The sequence below is a fragment of the Caretta caretta genome, chromosome 8 (assembly GCF_965140235.1).
Source record: "Caretta caretta isolate rCarCar2 chromosome 8, rCarCar1.hap1, whole genome shotgun sequence".
Classification (NCBI taxonomy): Eukaryota; Metazoa; Chordata; order Testudines; family Cheloniidae; genus Caretta; species Caretta caretta.
In genome coordinates, this window is record NC_134213.1 from 100069483 (window position 1) to 100089970 (window position 20488).

Genomic DNA, 20488 nt, shown 5'->3' on the forward strand with positions numbered 1-20488 from the left:
TTGGAGAGGGTCAAGGGGAGAATGATTCAAGGACTGGAAAACATGCTTTCTAGTGACAGACTCAAGAAGCTTAATCTGTTTAGTTTAACGAAGTCTATAAACCCCTACATGGGGAACAAAAATTTGATGATGGGCTCTTTAATGTAACAGACAAAGGTATAAAAAAATCCAGCGGCTGGAAGTTGAAGCTTGACAAATTCAGACTGGAAATAATATGTAAATTTTTAACATTGAGGGTAATTAACCATTGGAACAATTTACCAAGGGCTGTGGTGGATTCTCCCTCACTAGATATTTTTAAATCAAGACTGATATTTTTCTAAAAGACATGCACTAATTCTAACAGGCATTAGTTCAGGGAAATCCTATGGTGTGCTTTATGCAGTAGGTCAGACTAGATGATCAGTAGTCCTGTCTGGCCTCAGAATCTATGGCAAACAACTTTTGAAACAAGAAAAGGAGTACTTGTGGCACCTTAGAGACTACCCAATTTATTTGAGCATGAGCTTTCGTGAGCTACAGCTCACTTCATCAGATGCATACCGTGGAAACTGCAGCAGACTTTATATATACACAGAGAATATGAAACAATACCTCCTCCCACCCCACTGTCCTGCTGGTAATAGCTTATCTAAAGTGATCAACAGGTGGGCCATTTCCAGCACAAATCCAGGTTTTCTCACCCTCCACCCCCCCACACAAATTCACTCTCCTGCTGGTGCTAGCCCATCCAAAGTGACAACTCTTTACATAATCAAGTCGGGCTATTTCCTGCATAAATCCAGGTTTTCTCACATCCCCCCCCACCCCCATACACACACAAACTCACTCTCCTGCTGGTAATAGCTCATCTAAACTGACCACTCTCCAAGTTTAAATCCAAGTTAAACCAGAACATCTGGGGGGGGGGGGGTAGGAAAACACATACTCTTCAGGTCTTTTTAGTACATTGCAAAGGAGCACGAAAAATGTAATGAGCCCATATTTGTCCTTTCCAAATGACCTTTAAAATACAGCGTGGGTGTACAAAGTGGGTGAGGGAATCTTTTATTGGACCAATTTCTATTGGTGAAAGAGAGAAGCTTTTGAGTTAGAGAGAGCTTCTTCAGATATGGGAAAGGTAAGGTACTCAGAGGCCATGTCTACACTTACAAGCTTACAGCAGCACAGCTGTTCTGATACAGCTGTGCCACTGTAACAGAGCTCGTGTAGCCGCATTATGCCAATGGGAGACAGCTCTCCTGTCTACATAATAAAACCAGCTCCACGAGTGGCGATAGCTATGTCGGCGAGAGAGCATTTCCCACCGACATAGCGCTGTGCACATGAGTGCTTATGTCAGCAAAACTTATGTCGCTCAGGGGGATGTTTTTTTCCCCACACGCCTGAGCAACAAAGGTTTTGCCGACATAAGTGCTAGTGTAAACCTGGCCTCTGTGTCACAGTTAAATACAAAGTGAAACAGATTGTTTAACATAAGTAGTTAACACATGTTCAGAAACCATTCAAGATGAAGTGACACCACTGTAGTCACAGGACAAAAAAAAAAAGGGGGGGGGAGTGGGAGAATTAGTGGGTTACAGATTAAGACCATGGTTTTTAGTGTCAAGCAAAGTTACGAGTTTAAGCTTGTCTTTTGAAGTTGTTATACAAGTTTCCTTTGAGGACAAAGGACTGAGAGGTCAGATATGAAGCAACAGTTTTGTGAAAACTGTTTGCTCACAGGTGATGTGTTGGGGGTTTTTTTTTTTTAAATTATTTTTGGTGTGAGTTCATTTGAGAGCATAATGATTGTCTTGTCTCACCCACGTAGTAGATATTGGGGCATTTAGTGCACTGGATATGGTACCACATTGTGATAGGCATATGTAGGACCCAGGGATCTTGAACTTGAAGTAAAGAGAGAACAAATGAAGAGATGAGTGATGTGATCAGAGCCACAAGTGAGGAAGATAATCTTTGCGCAGCTTTAGGACAAACAGAGGAGGACTATTTGTGCATATCAGGGAGCCCAGACAGAACGACGTTGCAGTAGCCCAAGCAGGAGATGATCAGGGTGTGGATAAGTGTTTTAACTGTTGAGACAGAAAGGGTCAGATTTTTGGAGTGTCATACAGCAAAACATGAGAAGACCTGGTAACAACCTGGATGAATAAGGAGAAAAAGAGAGGACCTCAAGGTTGCAAATTGGAGGGGCTAGGAGAATGGAGAAATTTTAGGAAAAAAAAATGTGTTTGTCCATGTTCAACTTGAGTTGCTGGTGGGTCATACAGGAAAGTATGTCAGATACAATTTGACATGTAGATTGGGTAGAGGAAGCCAAGACTGGTGCAGAAAATTAGACATGAGAATCATTGGCATAGGGATGTAGCTGAATTTGTGGAAGAAGGAAGTCATCTAAGGGTGAGGTGTTCAGGAAGAAGAGGATGGGACAATAGACAGAGAAACCTAAGAGTCACAGAGAGAAAAGGAGGGTGCTGGAGGAGGAACCACCAAAACACATGCTGAAACAGTAACTGGAGCAATATAAAGAGAACCAAGAGAGGGCAGGGTCACAAAACCCAAGGGGAAGGATAGCATGATGGAGGAGGGAATGGCTGACAGTATTAAAAATCAAGTGATCATTGGTGAGGATGGTTTCATTGGACCATAGAGAACACACACCAGATTGGAAGGAATCCATAAGAGGAGTTAGTGAGAAGAAGTCAAAACAATGTTCATAAAAGCACTTGCAGGAAGACATCCTTTAGCCTACCTACAGTTTCAGGCTTGCAGCATTTTAAGGCTCGCTTACTAAATCTAAGGAGGCAGGGACAGCCACACTCTCACAAGTTCTACCTCCTGTGCTTGCAATATGTTAACTGCCATATGGTCAGTCTCACCTGTAAGGTCTTGAGGGGTATTTGTGTGTGTGTGAGGGGAATCCACAAATAAGCCTCCCTTCTCAGACTTGCTTGCTTGAGACACACATTGTCCGTCTGCACTTGCTGTACCTTATGGGGAACACAGACATAACAAGCACCTCCTCAGTGAGGGCTTCATCATTGTAATTGTCACAGATTAAGTTTCACCTGCTGGGGTTGAGAGGGCACATGCACACACAAGCCCTCCTGCCTTGAAAGGACATCACTGTGACTACCAGATGATCAGACGTACCTGCTGGGTTTGGGGCACATTCGGGGCACACACATGAAACAAGCACCTCCCCTCTGCTCAGAAAGTGCCTCACTATGGAATGCTACAGGAGTCAGGCTCTCTTAGGTCAGGGTAGAGATCTGGAAGGTGAGGGGGCGCACGCGCATCCCCCCCCCTTTCCTTAGGGCTGTACCACTGTAATTGCTACACAGTCAAAATCACATGGTGAGTGGCAAGGAGGAACACACACACACATATATATAATCAGCCCCTCCTCCCCTGAGGCTGCCTCCCTGTAATTGCCACATAGACTCACCTGCTGGTGTGTGTGGGGGAAACACAGCTACTAAATCCTGCCTTCCCTGGGGCTGCATAATTGTAATTATGTGTTGGGAGAAGGAAGGGTGGGGGGCGGACACATATAATGAGCCCTGGCCTCTTCCCCAATAGGCTGTATCATTGTAATTAACTTATGCTCAGACAGGGGCATAGGGAAAGTGGGAGGGAGCACCCGCACACAAACATGATCCCCTCCTGCCCTAGAGCCGCATCACCGCAATTGCTGCATGGCCAGTTTTTCACCTGCTGCACCGGGGTACAGGTGGGTGCCTGGGCAAACACCCATCAGATGCTCTCCCCGCCCTGGGGCTGCAGCATTGTAATGGCCAGACTCACCTGCTGGGGGCGCATGGGAGGCAAATGCAAACACACTAAATAACCCTCCCCCGCTCTCCTGGGGCTGTAGCACTGTAATTGTCAGACCCATCTGTGCGGGGGGGCGCGCGCGCGCACACACACACACACACACACACGTGTGCAATGAGCGCCCGCGAGGCTGCATCTCTGTGACCGCTGCCTAGTGAGACTCAGCGGCTGAGCCTGGCCGGGGGCTGCCAACACCGGCCCAGCGCCCCTGCCGTTAGCCGCCGGCCCCTCACCCGCGGGCCCAGCGAGCGCGCGCGCGAGCACCCGCCCTTGCCTCCTGCTCAGACCCAGCCGCCGGGACGTTGCTGACCCCGTGGCAAGGGAGGGGGGAGGAGTGAGGGACTCCCCTGGCTGTGACGTGTGTTGCTATGGTGACGCCCGAGCAGCGTCTCACTCAGTGTGGAGCGGCTGGGGGACGACAACAAACATGGCGGAGCGGAGCAAGACGGCGGAGCCGGGTCAGTGCCAGCCGCAGTCTCGGGGGGGAAGGAGAGAGGCAGAGGCTCCTTACATGGGGTTAAGGGAGCGGGGCCTTTGCGTGGGGGGAAAGAGGGGAGACGTCTCTTCAGGTAGGGGTTAGGGGAGGGTGCCCCTCTCTCGGGGTGCGGGAAGGACCCCTCTTGACTTCGGGATGGGGGGCCCTTTGCCCAGGGAATGGGAGAGGCCCCGTTCAGAGGGGGAAGCACTTTTGCACAGGCAATGCAGGGGCTGGGCCCCTTCACACAGGGGGTTCTGGGGAAAGGCCTCTTCACCCAGGGCATACAGGGGGGAGGCCACTTCATACAGGGGTTTTGGGAAAAGGCCCCGTCACACAGGAAATGCAGGGGGAGACCCCTTAACACAGAGGGTTTGGGGGAGAGGCTCCTTCCCACATGGGGATGGAGGGAAAAGCACCTTCACGCAGGGAATGTGGGGGGGGAGACCCCTTCACATAGGAGAGTGCGGGGTGGGGGAGATTCCCCCCCCATTGCCCATGCAAAGGGGTGACCCTTCTCTCGAGGGGGGACTAAAAGTCCCCTTCCCATAGGTGATGAGGGTAGATGGAGCATCTTCCTTTCACAGGTGACAAGGTGGTAGTGAGGAGAGTCCCCTTCACGCAGCATCGATGTGCATATGTATGGGAGGAGGTTTCTCCTTTATGGAGGCGGTGGTGCGGAGAACCTCACTCAGAAAGCAAATGAGATGAGAGAGAGTATCCCCTTCAACCAGGGGACAAGGTGGTGGTGGAATAGTGTGCTTTCTACAGAAGGTAGGGGGAGCATCCCCTTCACTCAGGGGACAATGATCTACTTGATCCAACATTTGTTGGTTTCTTAATAAATTATATTTTTAATGGGGACATGGGACTGGGATTTAAAACCATATCACATGCTGGAGACTTGGGGTTGTTCAGCAGTTGACCCCTTTCCCAATGCCATTAAGACCAAAGTGCCTTGAGTTTGCTGAGTTACAGTATACTGAACACTTTATACTGATGTAACACCAGTTACTTGGTGTGAAGGTCTTTTGGACAAGATCCTAAACAACTGGATTCTGTTCACTCTGCATGGATGCTAATGATTCCACCGTTATGCTTATTGAATGAACAGAGATCTGTGGATGAAACTGAGGTCCTGTCTTTCCTCATGGACATTAAAGATCCCATGCAGCTTTTGTTTCTAGGTGTAGGGGTCTTTCAAGTGTTATGAGATAGGACTGCTGCCCTTTCCACTGTGTGTGAAAATAAAAGCCTCCGAGACACTTTATGGAGAGTAAGGGCATTAACCTTGTTGAGGATAAAACCAGGGTAATATCACTCTTTGCAGATACTAAACATCCTATGGCACTTCTCATAAATTTCCCTGATGCCTTTGGCCAAAATTTCCCTTTTCCCACAGCACTGTGTTGCATATTGTGCATCTGCTACCCATTTCCACCTTAGAAGTGGCTGCATTTTTAGCAGAGCTGAATATAGGTAGGGAAGTGATTTTGGTCCCTTTGTTATGAAAAGTGGAATATGTGTAAAATGTTGATTTGCTCTGAAAGCCAGTGTTATGTAGTGCCTCATTTATACTTTACTTTGCCCTTGCAGCATATTGCTTTTCTTCCTCGCATCTGAAAGCACAAATTGAGCCTCACACCCTTTTTGAGAAGTAACTATTGTTATCCTCATTTTACAGATTTGGAAACTGAGGCAAAGGGCTCTTAAGCCCCTTTTCCAAGGATCACAGGAACATACAAATTGCCATTCATGACAATCATGACATTGGGCCAGCTAATTCATTATGCTGTCTTTTACAGTAGCCAGTATCCGATGCTTCAGAGAAAAGTGACAAAAGCACCACAGTGGACAGTTATGGAACAACCTTTCTTAAAGGCAAATTTCTTCCTAAATCCTATCATTTAGTGGTTGGCTTATGCCCTAAAGCATGAGAGTTTATACCTATTTTAAAAATATATCCTAACTAATATAAATGTGAATCTTCTCATTTGGCTAGATAAGTATCTAGTCCTTTTTTGGATCCTGCTAAGCTCTTGGCCTCAATGATATCTTGTGTCAAGCAGTTCTACAGATTAGTCACACAGACAAAAGTATTTCCTTTTATTAGTTTTAAATTTTTGCCTTTTAATTTCATTAGGTATCCTCTTGTTCTTTTATTATGAGATAAGTCAGTTTATTTTTTTATACCATTGTTATTTTTTATATCTGTATCATGTTCCCTCATATTAATCTCTCTAAGTGAAATTGTCTCAATAGTTTCATTCACTGTTGACACAGAAATCTTTTCATGTCTCTAATCGTTTTTGTTGCAGATTTCTGAACCCCTTTTATATTTCTTCCTTTTTCTGAGATAATGTGACCATAACTGAACATAGTATTTCAGAAGCGAGTGTCCCATCCCATCAATTTATATTATGATGTTATATTCAATATTATTTCTTATCCCATTTTTTACATATCCTAAGACTTTGTTTGCTTTCTTAACCACAGTTGCACGTTGAGCAGAGGTTTTCACTTAGGTGTGCACAGTGACACTCAGCTCTTTTTCCTGAGTAGTTAAAGTTAATTTACAACATGGTAAACACTCATTCTTGCCTTACATTTGTGGACATTGAATTTAATCTGCTATCACCCTGCCTAGTCTCCCAGCTTTGTTAGGTCCTCTTGAAGTCCTTCAGTCTTCTCTAATCTTAACTAACTGAAATAATTTCATGTCATCTGCAGATTTTGCCATATCACTGTCTACCTCTTTTTTTAGATCATTAGCAAAGTAAAAAGCACCACCAAAGTTCTATTACAGGACCTTGAGGAATCCCAGTGCTAAACTTTACCATGTTGAAACTTGACCATTTATTCCTCTTCTTAGTTTTCTCTCTTAGCTTTTTTCTAAATCTTGACAAAACTAACACAGAAATGCTTAGTTTCCTTAACAGCCTCTTCTGGAGGACTTTATCAATGTTTTTTTGAAAGTCCAAATAAGTTATATCAACCAGCAGAATCTGGAATAGAATCTTGTATACTAATGAAGTGAACTGCTCAAATAAATTTGTTAGTCTCTAAGGTGCCACAAGTACCTTTTCTTTTTGCGAATACAGACTAACACGGCTGCTATTCTGAAAACTAAAATTACTGCATCTCCTGTTTAGACATTTTTCAGTCCGTTAAACATTGATAACAAGGGGTACAATTTTCAGTATTGCCAATGTCCAATTTTCAATAGTAATTTACTCTACCTAGGCCAGATTTTCAAAGCTATTTAGGCACCCAAAGAGCCTCTTGGGATTTTAAAAAGCACCTAAGCATGTTAGGCACCTAACTGCTTTGATTTCAACAGGAGTTAGGTTCCTAACCTGCTCGGTCACTTAAGATAAAATTTTCAAAAGTGCCTAAGTCCAAATACGTCAGGTTTTGAAAATGTCCTTCATTTCTTTCCTTCGCCTTTAAGATTATTAAGGTGTTTCATTCAATTCCTTCTAGTAATGTATTGGTGGGGAGAGCTAGGGATTTCACCCCAGTCCTGTTTCATAGCTTTGAATATTCAATATTTTCCACTCCTAGAGAATGCTCTTTTCCTTTTCATCTACTTTGTATTACCTTTTTTACGAATAGACCTTCATGTGGCTTTCCACTGATAGCAGTTCTCAGAATTTCACAAATAAGTCATTGCTATTTCCTCCTTACACAATTGTGATTTTTTTCTAGGTGATTTTTAAGGAAAAGTCAGAGTTTAAATTACTCCTACATCTTACAGGGTTCTAAATTAACTGTCCCTACTCAAGAAAGACAGCACAATAGAGACCTCTGATCAATGTGCAGCTACAGTCAAAGAAAGCTAACAAAGTGTAGATTGCCTAAGGAATGGGAGGGTGAATAAGACACAGAATACTACAATGAATTTATGTATATCAGTGTTCAGCTTTATCTGGAATAGTGCGTACAGTCTGGTCATCCCATCTCAGAAATGGATATTGGAGAACTAACAAGGATTCAGAGAAGAGGGACAAGAATGAACAAGGCAAAGGAAAAGCTCTCATATGAAGAGAGAGTGAAAAGACTGGGATTGTTTATTTTAGCAAGGAGACAAATTAAGAATTGATAAAAGTATATAAAATAATTAAGGGTGTAAACAAGGTAGTTGGAGAACTTCTGTTCTCCCTGTCTCATAATACAAATGGATGTTCAATAAAATTAAATGTGGGAAATTCAAAATAGATAAAAAGAAATACTTTTTCACACAAGTAATTAAACTGTGGAACTCATTGCCACATAAAGTTGTGGAGGCCAAGAACTTAACATGATTCAAAAGAGGACTGGATATTGATATGAATATCAAGAATATCCAGAGTTATAATTAATTATAACAAAAAACTTAGCAGATATTAAACATCATTGGTCACGTCTTAAACCAATCTTTACCTATTAAAGATCAGATTGAGACCTACTGTGAGGGGCAGATTATCACATATCTGCCTACTGTGGTTTATTCATCTTCCTTTGAAGCCTCTGGTATTGGCCTCTGTCAAAGATAAAATTGTGGACTAGGTGGACATCTGGTCTGATTCTGTGTAGCAATTCCTATGTTCTTATGTTTGATTAAAGTGTGTCTGTAGTCTGAAAAGTGATTGTAAAAATGGCATCTCAATAGATCTGTTTCTTGTGTATTTTCAGACTAATGTACTGATTTTAGCAACAAAATTTAGATTTTATTGCTTTGAACTTTTGTGAATCCTGCAGACCAAAACAGAGCTCTGGGAGAGGAAGGTAGATTCTATTCTTTGTTGTATTTCATCAACAGAATTGTGACTAAATTTCATTCAGTTAGACCTGTGCAATCCCAACTGAAGGTTGTAAAGTTCCATGGTGTTATCAAAAACATAATTTGAAGACAGTGGGGTTGAAAAGGTGAAACTGTAGTCATAATTTGGCTTGCAGCATCTTTATTATAGTATTGGTGATAATCCATGAGAAGGAAGAAATTCAGCTCGACTCTCATAGCCTAAATGGAGTTTGCAGGCCTGATAGAAAATAAACCAACAATGCATCTTTTAATGTGCAAATTGAGCATATTTGTTGTGGAAATTATTGAGAGACAACAAATACTGAACTACATTATGACCTTTTTTCTAGTCTACTTTCATAGCGGAGCCACACTTAAAGGACGTGGGAAGTATGTTATTACCTGCAGTTTTCCTTTATACAACAAAACAGAAGAAAACTATTTTTTTAACATCACATGCAACTGTTTACATTTGTAAGCTTATTTGCAACATCACATATGTGACCCTCTGACTTTCCTATATTTATTGCCTAAAACATAAAATTGACTTGAAATTCTCCCTTTCTTTGCTCTCATATCAATACCCCTGATTGTTTCTCCCAATTGTAAATTAGCAGCTGAAGGAGTGGGGAAAAAGTGGTGATACTTTTCCACTGATAGGTTTCAGAGTAACAGCCGTGTTAGTCTGTATTCGCAAAAAGAAAAGGAGTACTTGTGGCACCTTAGAGACTAACCAATTTATTTGAGCATAAGCTTTTGTGAGCTACAGCTCACTTCATCGGATGCATCCGATGAAGTGAGCTGTAGCCCACGAAAGCTTATGCTCAAATAAATTGGTTAGTCTCTAAGGTGCCACAAGTACTCCTTTTCTTTTTCCACTGATGTGGCAAATCCTTCTCTTCATCCCTCTCTCCCCCCATCTTTTTCCTCTGTTTCATTCCTTTTTTCATCTTTCTTTCTCTTTCATTTCTGTTATCTATTAACATTACTTTCTCTTTCAGCTGTTTTCTCTTTAATTTCCCTTTTATATGTGTCTCCCCCATTCCTTTTTCTGTTAGTGCTTATCCCTTTTTTGGCCACACCCTTTGTGGAGAGCTTTGCAGAAGTATTTGACTAGGGTTATTCACTTTCCTTTTGCATCAAGCTGCTATAGTTTCTCTAGGACTAATTTCTGCTTGCAGCTGGCTCTGAGCTTCATGTACTGAGTCCTAGTCAGTTTCCCTCTGCAAGTTCTTAGTGCCAATTTTTATAAAGTATTCACAAATATTGCATGCTTCCATATTTGGGTGCCAGCCATGAGACCTACAAGTCTCAAGCAGGGGAATCTCAAATCTCAACCAAATTTAGAGGCAGTTTAGTTAATCTTCACATATGGAGTCTATTGCAAAATGAAAGTGATTAGGACTAGTTAGTTTCCTTTCAGAGCTACTCAGTTTGACTTCCTGCTTTTCTGCTAAGCTCACTTTGAGGTCTGATACCTTTTTAAAGGACAATGGATAGAAGAAGATGCCCAACTTGGTTGAACGTTCTTTCACACTGAGGTTCAAGTTATCTCTCCAATTCTGTAGCAAAGAGACAACCTTACTAACATATCTAGAAAATATTTAGGGATAGGTGGGTCAGACCACCAAATCCCTTTAATTAAACCACATACAGATGCGGTTTTGAACCACTAACCTATCTTCTATTGGCATGTGGCATGCAGAAATACCTGAATGATCATCCTACTTTTCTGGTAAACAAAATAAAAATTCAGTGAATGAATTTGTAGAAACGGAATTAAAGCTGCACTAGTTACTCCATTCTTCCCAGGTTGTCCTCTTTCTTTCAGGAAGCTGTATTTTCCTCAGAAGGCTTATGGCTTTTTCCAAAGACCTGTGAGAGAGTAACTAGCTTGATCAAAGTATGCACGTTATCCTCCTAATCTTTTAAGAGTCTTTTGTCTGGAACAGTTGTATCTGAATCAGTATTGCTACTTCTAATATGAATTTGTTCCATATTTGTTAGTCATTTGGGGGTTATTAATATTGTGGCCTGCTGATGTTACATTTGGGCCACTGTCCTTTTAATCATAGTAAAAGGAAGGAAGTCAGGTACTCCCATGGCTGGAGAGAAAAAAATTACAGCTGAACCTTTTGGTCCAGCTTCCAACAATAAATGTTCTCCATTGAATGTGTGTATTTTCTTGACCACTTTATTGCAGTTTCAATTGTGTATATATAATATTCTTTATTTCCTGTCCTATACTGGTGTGTTGCACTACACTATGTCTCCTGTCTCCCTCTGCTTCTGTCCTCCTTCCCTCCAGCTCTTGTCCCTCTTTCTGTCCTTCATCACCTCTCAGAGCTCCTGCCCTTCCCCTGTTTGCACCCCCCTCCTTAATCCTGGTATTTGCTAACTTTGGAGTACTTGACTTTGCAACCTTAACATTCTTTTACCACAGTTTTTTTTTAAATATAATTTTATTGTTTATATCACAGTAGAGTCTAGAGACCTCCATCAGAATTCAAGCTTTATTGTGCTTGTTGCTGTACAAACACATAAAAAGATACATATTCCGCTCTTACAGTTGAGGGCACTGATCCTGCAAACATTTATGAAAATGCCTAACTTTAAGCATGACAAGGTGGCTAATATTTTATTAGACCAATTTCTGAGTGTGAGAGAGACAAGCTTTTGAGCTTACACAGAGCTCTTCTTCAGGTCTGGGAAACGTACTCAGTGTCACAGCTAAATACAAAGTGGAACAGATTGTTTAGCATAAGTAGTTAACACATATTTCAAGAGACTATTCAAGGTGAAGTGACCCATGAACACCCCTCCAGTCATAGGGCCATCATGAACAGGTTACCCATATATCCCACAAGAATTTGCTTCAGTACAGAAATAATACCCCCTCTGACCACATACCCTTATTTGTTATCTACCACCCGACAGTAGAACCCAGATGGGATATCATTAAACAATTACAGCCCATGCTTGATGGGGACTACGACCTGAAGGAAATCTTTCCTGAACCCCTCTTTATGATGCAATCCCACCAGTCAAGTCAGTGCTTGTTTCTTGTGCCCAGAGCTGGCACGCCACCATCTGTAGCTGCTCCGTAAATGCTGCCAACAACTTTGAATTGTTTCTTTCTGTGGCCCACAGCAGTCCCACTTCCAAGGAATCGTCATGTTCTCTGCAGCTCCTCTGGCAGCTCTGCATATATGGCAGGATCAGGCGCTGATGCTTGCAACGCTCATCACAGTAGTGCACAGCTGTGCAGAATTCATGCTTCTGATACAGATGGTAGACACCAAAGAGGAACATGTAGGTTTGTGGGAATTTTTTAAAATGGGCACGAAACATTATGGGATGCAGATGAAATTATGGGATGGAGAACACTGCATTATGGGACATTGAAATTGTATTCCTAGTCATCCCTGCACAGCTTGTTTGCCCCCATGAGGCACTGCGAAACCTTTCCAAAACACCCTGTGCTAGATGATGGCGAGTTGCACAGTGGGAGAGCTACCCACAGTGCACTGCTTTCTCTATTGATGCAGGCGCCGCCGACACAAAGAGAGTAATATGGACATGCAAAAGCAATTTAATTACTGTGCTGGTTGTATGCTAATGTAACTTAGGTTGTCATGCAGGGAACTGGACTAGAAGACCTCTTGAGTTCCCTTCCAATTCTACACTTTTGTAATTCTGTGACATAATTCTGCAGTGTAGTACTGGCCCCAGATCTGAAGAAGAGCTCTATGTAAGCTTGAAAGCTTGTCTCTGTCACCAACAGAAGCTGGTCCAATAAAAGATATTATCTCACCTACCTTGTCTCTAATATCCTGGGACCAACATGGCTATAACAACACTGCTTATAACTTGAAGTATGTGAGTAGTCCCATTAAGTTCAATGGGAATACTCACATGAGTAAAGTTACTCATATGCATATGTATTTGCATGATTAGACCCTATTCGAAAACAAGTGATATCTAAATGTGAAAGGAGAGAGATACCATCAAATACATTTTTATATACACAAACTATGTGTATTTTAATTTTTTCATTAATTTTTAACAAAATATTATTCTAAATCAAATATGTATCAACTGTCCCTATCTGCTCCTTCACCCTGGCATCATAAATTGGCTAATTTCTTTTAGATATTGTGGCAGATTTTGAGAAGGGATTTGAAGGAGGAGGTCTTATTAGATGTGGTCTAACGTTTATTATAAATTAAATAGTTTAACTATTAATATATATAGTCCATATATTTTTATTTGCAATAACCAATAACATAAAATTACCATCTTGTGAAATTAAATTTTAAATCTATATTTGAGATTCCTAACGTTACCATTTTTACTTGTAGTCAGTAATAGTGGTTTACAGTCACTTGAACTGTAGATCTCTCAGTACTTTTCCTCTGTGCACCTCTTCATTGATGTTCGTTTGATTTGTTTTCTGTATACTAATAACATTTCACTTGCATCTCAGACCCCTGTAAATACTATAACTTCAACTTGGCCACTTGCTTAGTTAAGATATTGCTGAATCTGTTTCCTGTTAGTAAGAAGTATTTTCTATACTTCAACCTGTTATTGCAGTGTTAATGCAAAAGTGTTAATAATATATACTAAAGCACTTTGATAAGATTTTATTTTCTTGGAACATAGAAAAATCTCAAACAGTTGTTTGTTTAGCTCTTCTGTTCTGCAATCCTTTGAGATATTTGTGGGTAAAAATGAAAAAAAATCCGTCTTATGATATGGAGCAATATGTACTTTATTTAAATAATAAAGAGTGATGTCAGCTATATACATGTAAACTGGTCAAGTATCAAAGGGGGACAATGCATAGAGAAGCAATTTCTTTACACCTTCTAATTATTGCTTTGTCGAACAGGCAATTGTAGAGAACAGAAGTAGAGAAGCTATTCTCAGCTTAGTCTTAAGTAACTCACAGGAATGCTTCAAGAAGTAGCTAAAATTGAACCAGTAATTAATACTGTAATTAATTTCAACCTCCTTGCTAAACTTCAGAAATGATATTTTTTAAACGAAGAAACTAGTCAAAAAGACTCCAAACTCAAAAGTGAGAAAATTAACATTTTCAGACACAGCATGAAGTTTAGTTAAGCACACAGTAATTGAATCTTGGAAGGCATGCATGCCCCTAAACAAAAATGAAGTAGGAAGGCAAGGAAAATATAAATATAAAAACCACAGTATGGTTAAATGGTAAGGTTCAAGAAACAAAATAGAAAATTGAAATCTTGACCATGTGGCTATAGAAAGGGGCAGGTAACATCCAAGATGGGAATTTGAAGAGCAAGTAGCCACTGACATTCAGAGAATCATTTGAGTACATCAGAAACAGGAAAGCAACAAGAGAATGAGTGGGTCCACCAGACTACCTGGGATATAAGATGGCTAAGAACATTAAAGACACTATGCATGATTTCTTTGCATCAGTCGTCACCACAAGGGACGCTGGGAAAATACCTAATGCAGACCTACTTTTTTCAGGTAATAAAGTGGAGGAATTGCCACTCCAGGCTGTTAGGGAAACTACATAGTCATAGCCAGTGGGGAAAAATTGGGTCAGTTGCTGGTGGAGATTGTCAGTGCTGCTATTAGGTAAGACATAGGATGCCAGTGGCTTTTAAGAAAGCTGCTATGCATGCAGCTGTTGCTTAAGAAACCAACACTTGACACAGTTAGTTTGACTAACTATTATGCAATATCTAATCTTCCATTTGTATATCCCATAGAGAAGACTATGGCAAAAAATCATGCACAGTACTTAAAAGTTTTAGATCTCCTTGATTGTTGTCAAGTTGGGTACTGTCTTGTGTGTGGTATAGAACCAACACTGGTTACTCTGGCAAATGATCTATCTATTTAGTTGGTTACATGACTCATTACAGAGAGCACCACATAGTCACTAATGGACTTTAATCTCACAATACCATGTGAGGTAGGTAGTGATTACTCTCATTTTCCAGATGAGGAATTGAGGCACAGAGTAGATTTAAGTAATTTGCCCAAGACACATAGGAAGCCTGTGACTGAGCCAGAAATCAAACCAAAGTGTCTTGATTCCCATTCCACCAGACTATTCATCCTATCTACTGATTTCCTCTTGGAAACAGACAATGGATAAAAATCAGGTGTCCATGCTGATACTCTATGATCTATTAGCTGCTTTTAGTTCCATAGATTTGTTGTTGACTTAGCTGAAAACCCTAGTAGGAGAACACTGATTGCCCTTCAGAAGGTCCCAGAAAGTAGTTTAAGGAGGTTTGCTTTTCTGTCCCAAGGTTGTCTTAGGTGTGCTCTGCAGCATTCCACTTGTCCTCCTTGTTCAATGTGTGTATGGAGCTATTAGGAGAGCTAGCAGTGAGGCATGGAATGCTGTATTTTCAGTATGCCGATGAGCACAGTCTTTCTATTTTTTCCCCCACTTGACTCAGCCAAGGCTGTCAAATATCTTACCCAATATTTGGTATGGATTGGGACAAGGATAGATGAGGGCCAGTAGGTTGGAAGTAAGCCTCGGCCTTTCAAGCAGGCTCAGGTAATCCTAGCTCCTTTTTGTTTTTTTCACATTCTCTTTGATGAACACTCCTTGATATGGACACCATAGCAAAATAAGGACAAATACATGCGTGAAATTAAGTGGCAGGCCGTAACTTTTATTAAATTTTTAACACAAGGGATGGGCACTACCTGTCCATCACCCATAGTTTCCTATACCAGGCATTTAATTGGTTCCAGTGTGGGGGTTACAGGGTTCCTTACCATATAACCCATAACATGGGGTAGGCTTTCCTCAGCCTATCCCCCAGGACTCAGTTCTCTCTGTGTCTTATCACCCTTCTTCCCCACCCCCTGCAAGGGGCACAGCAGGTGCAGCAGAATGGGGACCTCAGCCTGTGAGGGTCACAAAGTCTGACCTTGGCCTGCAGAGGCCACAAAGTCTCATCCTATCACATGAGCCTAAGGCTCATGATCAAAATGCCAAGTCTTTTACGTCTGGGAACCGTTCATTTTACTCTCTTAACCACACTGGAAACCGTCTACAGGAGGTGCCAGGAACTAGCTTCGTTGCTTCGTCCCACCCAGCCACATTGCCTGGTATCACACAATTCCTATCCAATCCATTCCCTTACAGCCGGTAGCCATATGTCAGCCCCCTCATCTGACAAATATATGCCATCATGTCTGAAAACTTCCAGCTGATTGTAATGGGTGTCCCTATGCTGTATCACTGAATCCCCTATGTCCAGGAATATCTTGGTAACCTCTCTATTCACTTTCTTTCTAGCCTTGACAACACAGGCTGGATCTGTAGTTCTCTGCCAGACCTGCTTTGTGAACCTTTCTGACCATCCTAGCCTCACCTCCGGCCATGATTATCTAATAAAGCTAATATTAAGTTAACTCTTAAGTTAACTCCTGTACAGTCCTTGAGCTCATTCTCCCCGAGGTGAATAACCAGAACGTGAGGTGGGTACGCGTTGTTTGTCAACAAGTGCAGAAGTGGCATGAGCTGCTCCCAGTGCATGCCTCTTCTGCCGAACCACTGGATTCAAACCGGTTGATCCCTGATGCCCACCTGAGATCCAGCTGCTGTCCTGGCTGCCCTCTGGAGGATTCAGTGTCCTTTAGGGTGCTTGCAAATCCAGATATTGCATATGTTCTGTGTAGCTCCTGAAACCAAACAAGCACATTGGTTAGTTACGTTTTTTTTGTTCCCTGCCATCTTTTCTTTGGTGCAGACGTAAGTCTTGTAACACCTCCATTTCCAGCGCCTTATTGCCTTCACCGGCTATAGGCCAAACCCCCCTGGAGTCATTGACGTCACCGCCCTGATCCTGAAAGAATGAGTATCCAATTTTTTAAGGTCAAGACCGCAGTAGCGCAAGGTTTTTCTCAGTATTCTGATGAATTGGTACCTTGTCAGGCAGCTGCCATCACCATGTATGAGCAGCAGTCCTGCCTGGAGGCCCTGGATTTTCAGCAAGGCTCTTATTGCCTTTACAGAGCACAAGCGTCCACCTGGATACCCCTTCAAAACCACACTTTCCATTGTGGTCTGTTTTCCAGTATCTTAAGTGGTACGCTGCTCCTGCAGATAGTTGTACGGCTGTTACATTTAACACATGCTGGGACCCGTCCGCAGCTGCCATAGGCACCATCTCACTCATTCTAAAAGTGCCAAAGAAGGCAACAACAAATGCTGCCTTAAATAAAATGGCCTCCTTCCTACAGTTGCAGACCCATGGCAGAGCCTGTACTAATTTTGTCAGGGTTTCCAGTGTTAGGGATAACCTGTCATCCCTCCAGCGCCTGCCTCTCATGGCCCACCCTTATAAGAGTTTCCATACTATAAAATGTACACATGAGTCTGGGAAACCCACCAACCTACTTCAGTAGGACAGGCCTGCTAGCTGGGAGAGATAGTGGAGGGAGCCCAATCACGGTGGGTCAAACATAACACACTCTTTTGCTTTTGTTACTTTTAATGAATAACTACCAACTATGGAAACTTCTCTGGTTTTACGTTTTATTTCCCGGTACAGTATGGCTGGGCACTTCTCAAGTGCCTCCTAAAATAGAGGCACACAAAATTAGTGACCACTTCTGAAAATGTGGGCTTTACTGAGTTATTGAAGGGCACACAGAAAGTCAGTCCCAGAAATGTGAATAGAAGAATCTAGGGACCACATTCATCACAATAGATTCATAGATATTAAGGTCAGAAGGGACCATTATGATCATCTAGTCTGACCTCCTGCACAATGCAGGCCACGGAATCTCACCCACCCACTCCTGCGATAAACCTCTTACCTATGTCTGAGCTACTGAAGTCCTCAAATCATGATGTAAAGACTTCAAGGAGCAGAGAATCCTCCAGCAAGTGACCCGTGCCCCATGCTACAGAAGAAGGCGAAAAACCTCCAGGGCCTCTTCCAATCTGCCCTGGAGAAAAATTCCTTCCCGACCCCAAATATGGCGATCAGCTGAACCCTGAGCATATGGGCAAGATTCACCAGCCAGATACCCAGGAAAGAATTCTCTATAGTAACTCAGATCCCACCCCATCTAACATCCCATCACAAGCCATTGGGCTTATTTACCATGAATATTTAAAGATCAATTAATTGCCAAAATCACGTTATCCCATCAAACCATCTCCTCCATAAACGTATCAAGTTTAATCTTGAAGCCAGATAGGTCTTTTGCCCCCACTGCTTCCCTTGGAAAGCTATTCCAAAACTTCACTCCTCTGATGGTTAGAAACCTTCGTCTAATTTCAAGTCTAAACTTCCCGATGACCAGTTTATATCCATTAGTACTAATGTGGACACAAGAACAGAGCTTAAATAATTCCTCTCCCTCTCCGGTATTTATCCCTCTGATATATTTATAGAGAGCAATCATATCTCCCCTCAACCTTCTTTTGGTTAGGCTAAACAAGACAAGCCCTTTGAGTCTCCTTTCATAACACAGGTTTTCCATTCCTCAGATCATCCTAGTAGCCCTTCTCTGTACCCTTTCCAGTTTGAGTTCATCCTTCTTAAACATGGGAGACCAGAACTGTACACAGTATTCCAGGTGAGGTCTCACCAGTGCCTTGTATAACGGTACTAACACCTCCTTATCTCTACTAGAAATACCTCGCCTGATGCATCCCAAGACCGCATTAGCTTTTTTCACGGCCATATCACATCGGCGGCTCATAGTCATCCTGTGATCAACCAATACTTCAAGGTCCTTCTCCTCCTCTGTTACTTCTAATTGATGCGTCCCCAGCTTATAACTAAAATTCTTGTTATTAATGCCTAAATGCATGACCTTACACTTCTCACTATTAAATTTCATCCTATTACTATTACTCCAGTTTACAAGGTCATCCAGATCTTCCTGTATGATATCCCAGTCTCTCTATAAATTGGCAATACCTCCCAGCTTTGTATCATCCGCAAACTTTATTAGCACACTCCCACTTTTTGTGCCGAGGTCAGTAATAAAAAGATTGGTCCCAAAACCGATCCCTGAGGAACTCCACTGGTAACCTCCCTCCAGCCTGACAGTTCACCTTTCATTATGACTTGCTGTAGTCTCCCTGTTAACCAATTCCTTATCCACCTTTCAATTTTCATACTGATCCCCATCTTTTCCAATTTAACTAATAATTCCCCATGTGGCACAGTATCAAACACCTTACTGAAATCTAGGTAAATTAGATCCACTGCGTTTCCTTTGTCTAAAAAATCTGTCACTTTCTCAAAGAAGGAGATCAGGTTGGTTTGGCATGACCTACCTTTTGTAAAACCATGTTGTATTTTGTCCCATTTACCATTGACCTCAATGTCCTTAACTACTTTTTCCTTCAAAATTTTTTCCAAGACCTTGCATACTACAGATGTCAAACTAACAGGCCTGTAGTTACCCGGATCACTTTTTTTTCCTTTCTTAAAAAATAGGAACTATGTTAGCAATTCTCCAATCATACGGTACAACCCCTGAGCTTACAGATTCATTAAAAATTCTTGCTAATGGGCTTGCAATTTCATATGCCAATTCCTTTAATAATCTTGGATGAAGATTATCTGGGCCCCCCGATTTAGTCCCATTAAGCTGTTTGAGTTTCGCTTCTACCTCAGATATGGTAATATCTACCTCCATATCCTCATTCCCATTTGTCATGCTACCATTATCCCTAAGATCAGAACTAAAGACTGAGGCAAAGTATTTGTTTAGATATTGGGCCATGCCTAGATTATCCTTTACCTCCACTCCATCCTCAGTGTTTAGTGGTCCCACTTCTTCTTTCTTTGTTTTCTTCTCATTTATATGGCTATCGAAACTTTTACTATTGGTTTAAATTCCCTTTGCAAGGTCCAACTCTACTTGACTTTTAGCCTGTCTCACTTTATTCCTACATGTTCTGACCTCAATAAGGTAGCCTTCCTTGCTGATCCCTCCCATCTTCCACTCCCTGTATGCTTTCTGCTTTTTCTTAATCACCTCTCTGAGATGCTTGCTTATCCAGCTTGGTCTACAACTCCTGCCTATGAATTTTTTCCCCTTTCTTGGGATGCAGGCTTCCGATAGCTTCTGCAGCTTAGACTTAAAGTAATCCCAGGCCTCCTCTGCCTTTAGATCCATAAATTCTTCAGTCCAATCCACTTCCCTAACTAATTTCCTTAATTTTTGAAAGTCAGCCCTTTTGAAATCAAAAACCCTAGTCACAGATTTATTGTTGTTTGTCCTTCTGTTCAGTTTGAACTGAATAAGCTCACTAGTTGTCATTTAAATATACTAAACGCTTTATTTGCAGTTATCTTGATGCAATGAAGGAAATCTCATTTAACATTTTTATAAAATGA

General features: G+C 41.8%; 1 protein-coding gene across 3 annotated transcripts in view; it reads left to right on the plus strand.

Annotated features, from left to right (window-relative positions):
* The first annotated feature begins 4075 nt into the window (after positions 1-4075).
* BEND5 (BEN domain containing 5) overlaps positions 4076-20488 on the plus strand; it is a 1404194-nt gene continuing 1387781 nt past the window's right edge. For 2 of the 3 annotated variants that reach the window (XM_048861237.2, XM_075131860.1), the window contains exon 1: positions 4076-4298. In XM_048861237.2, coding sequence (XP_048717194.1) covers positions 4268-4298 — 31 coding nt within the window. In that variant the 5' untranslated portion in view covers positions 4076-4267. The remainder of the gene's footprint in view (positions 4299-20488) is intronic. The other variant, XM_075131859.1, reaches the window with a different exon arrangement.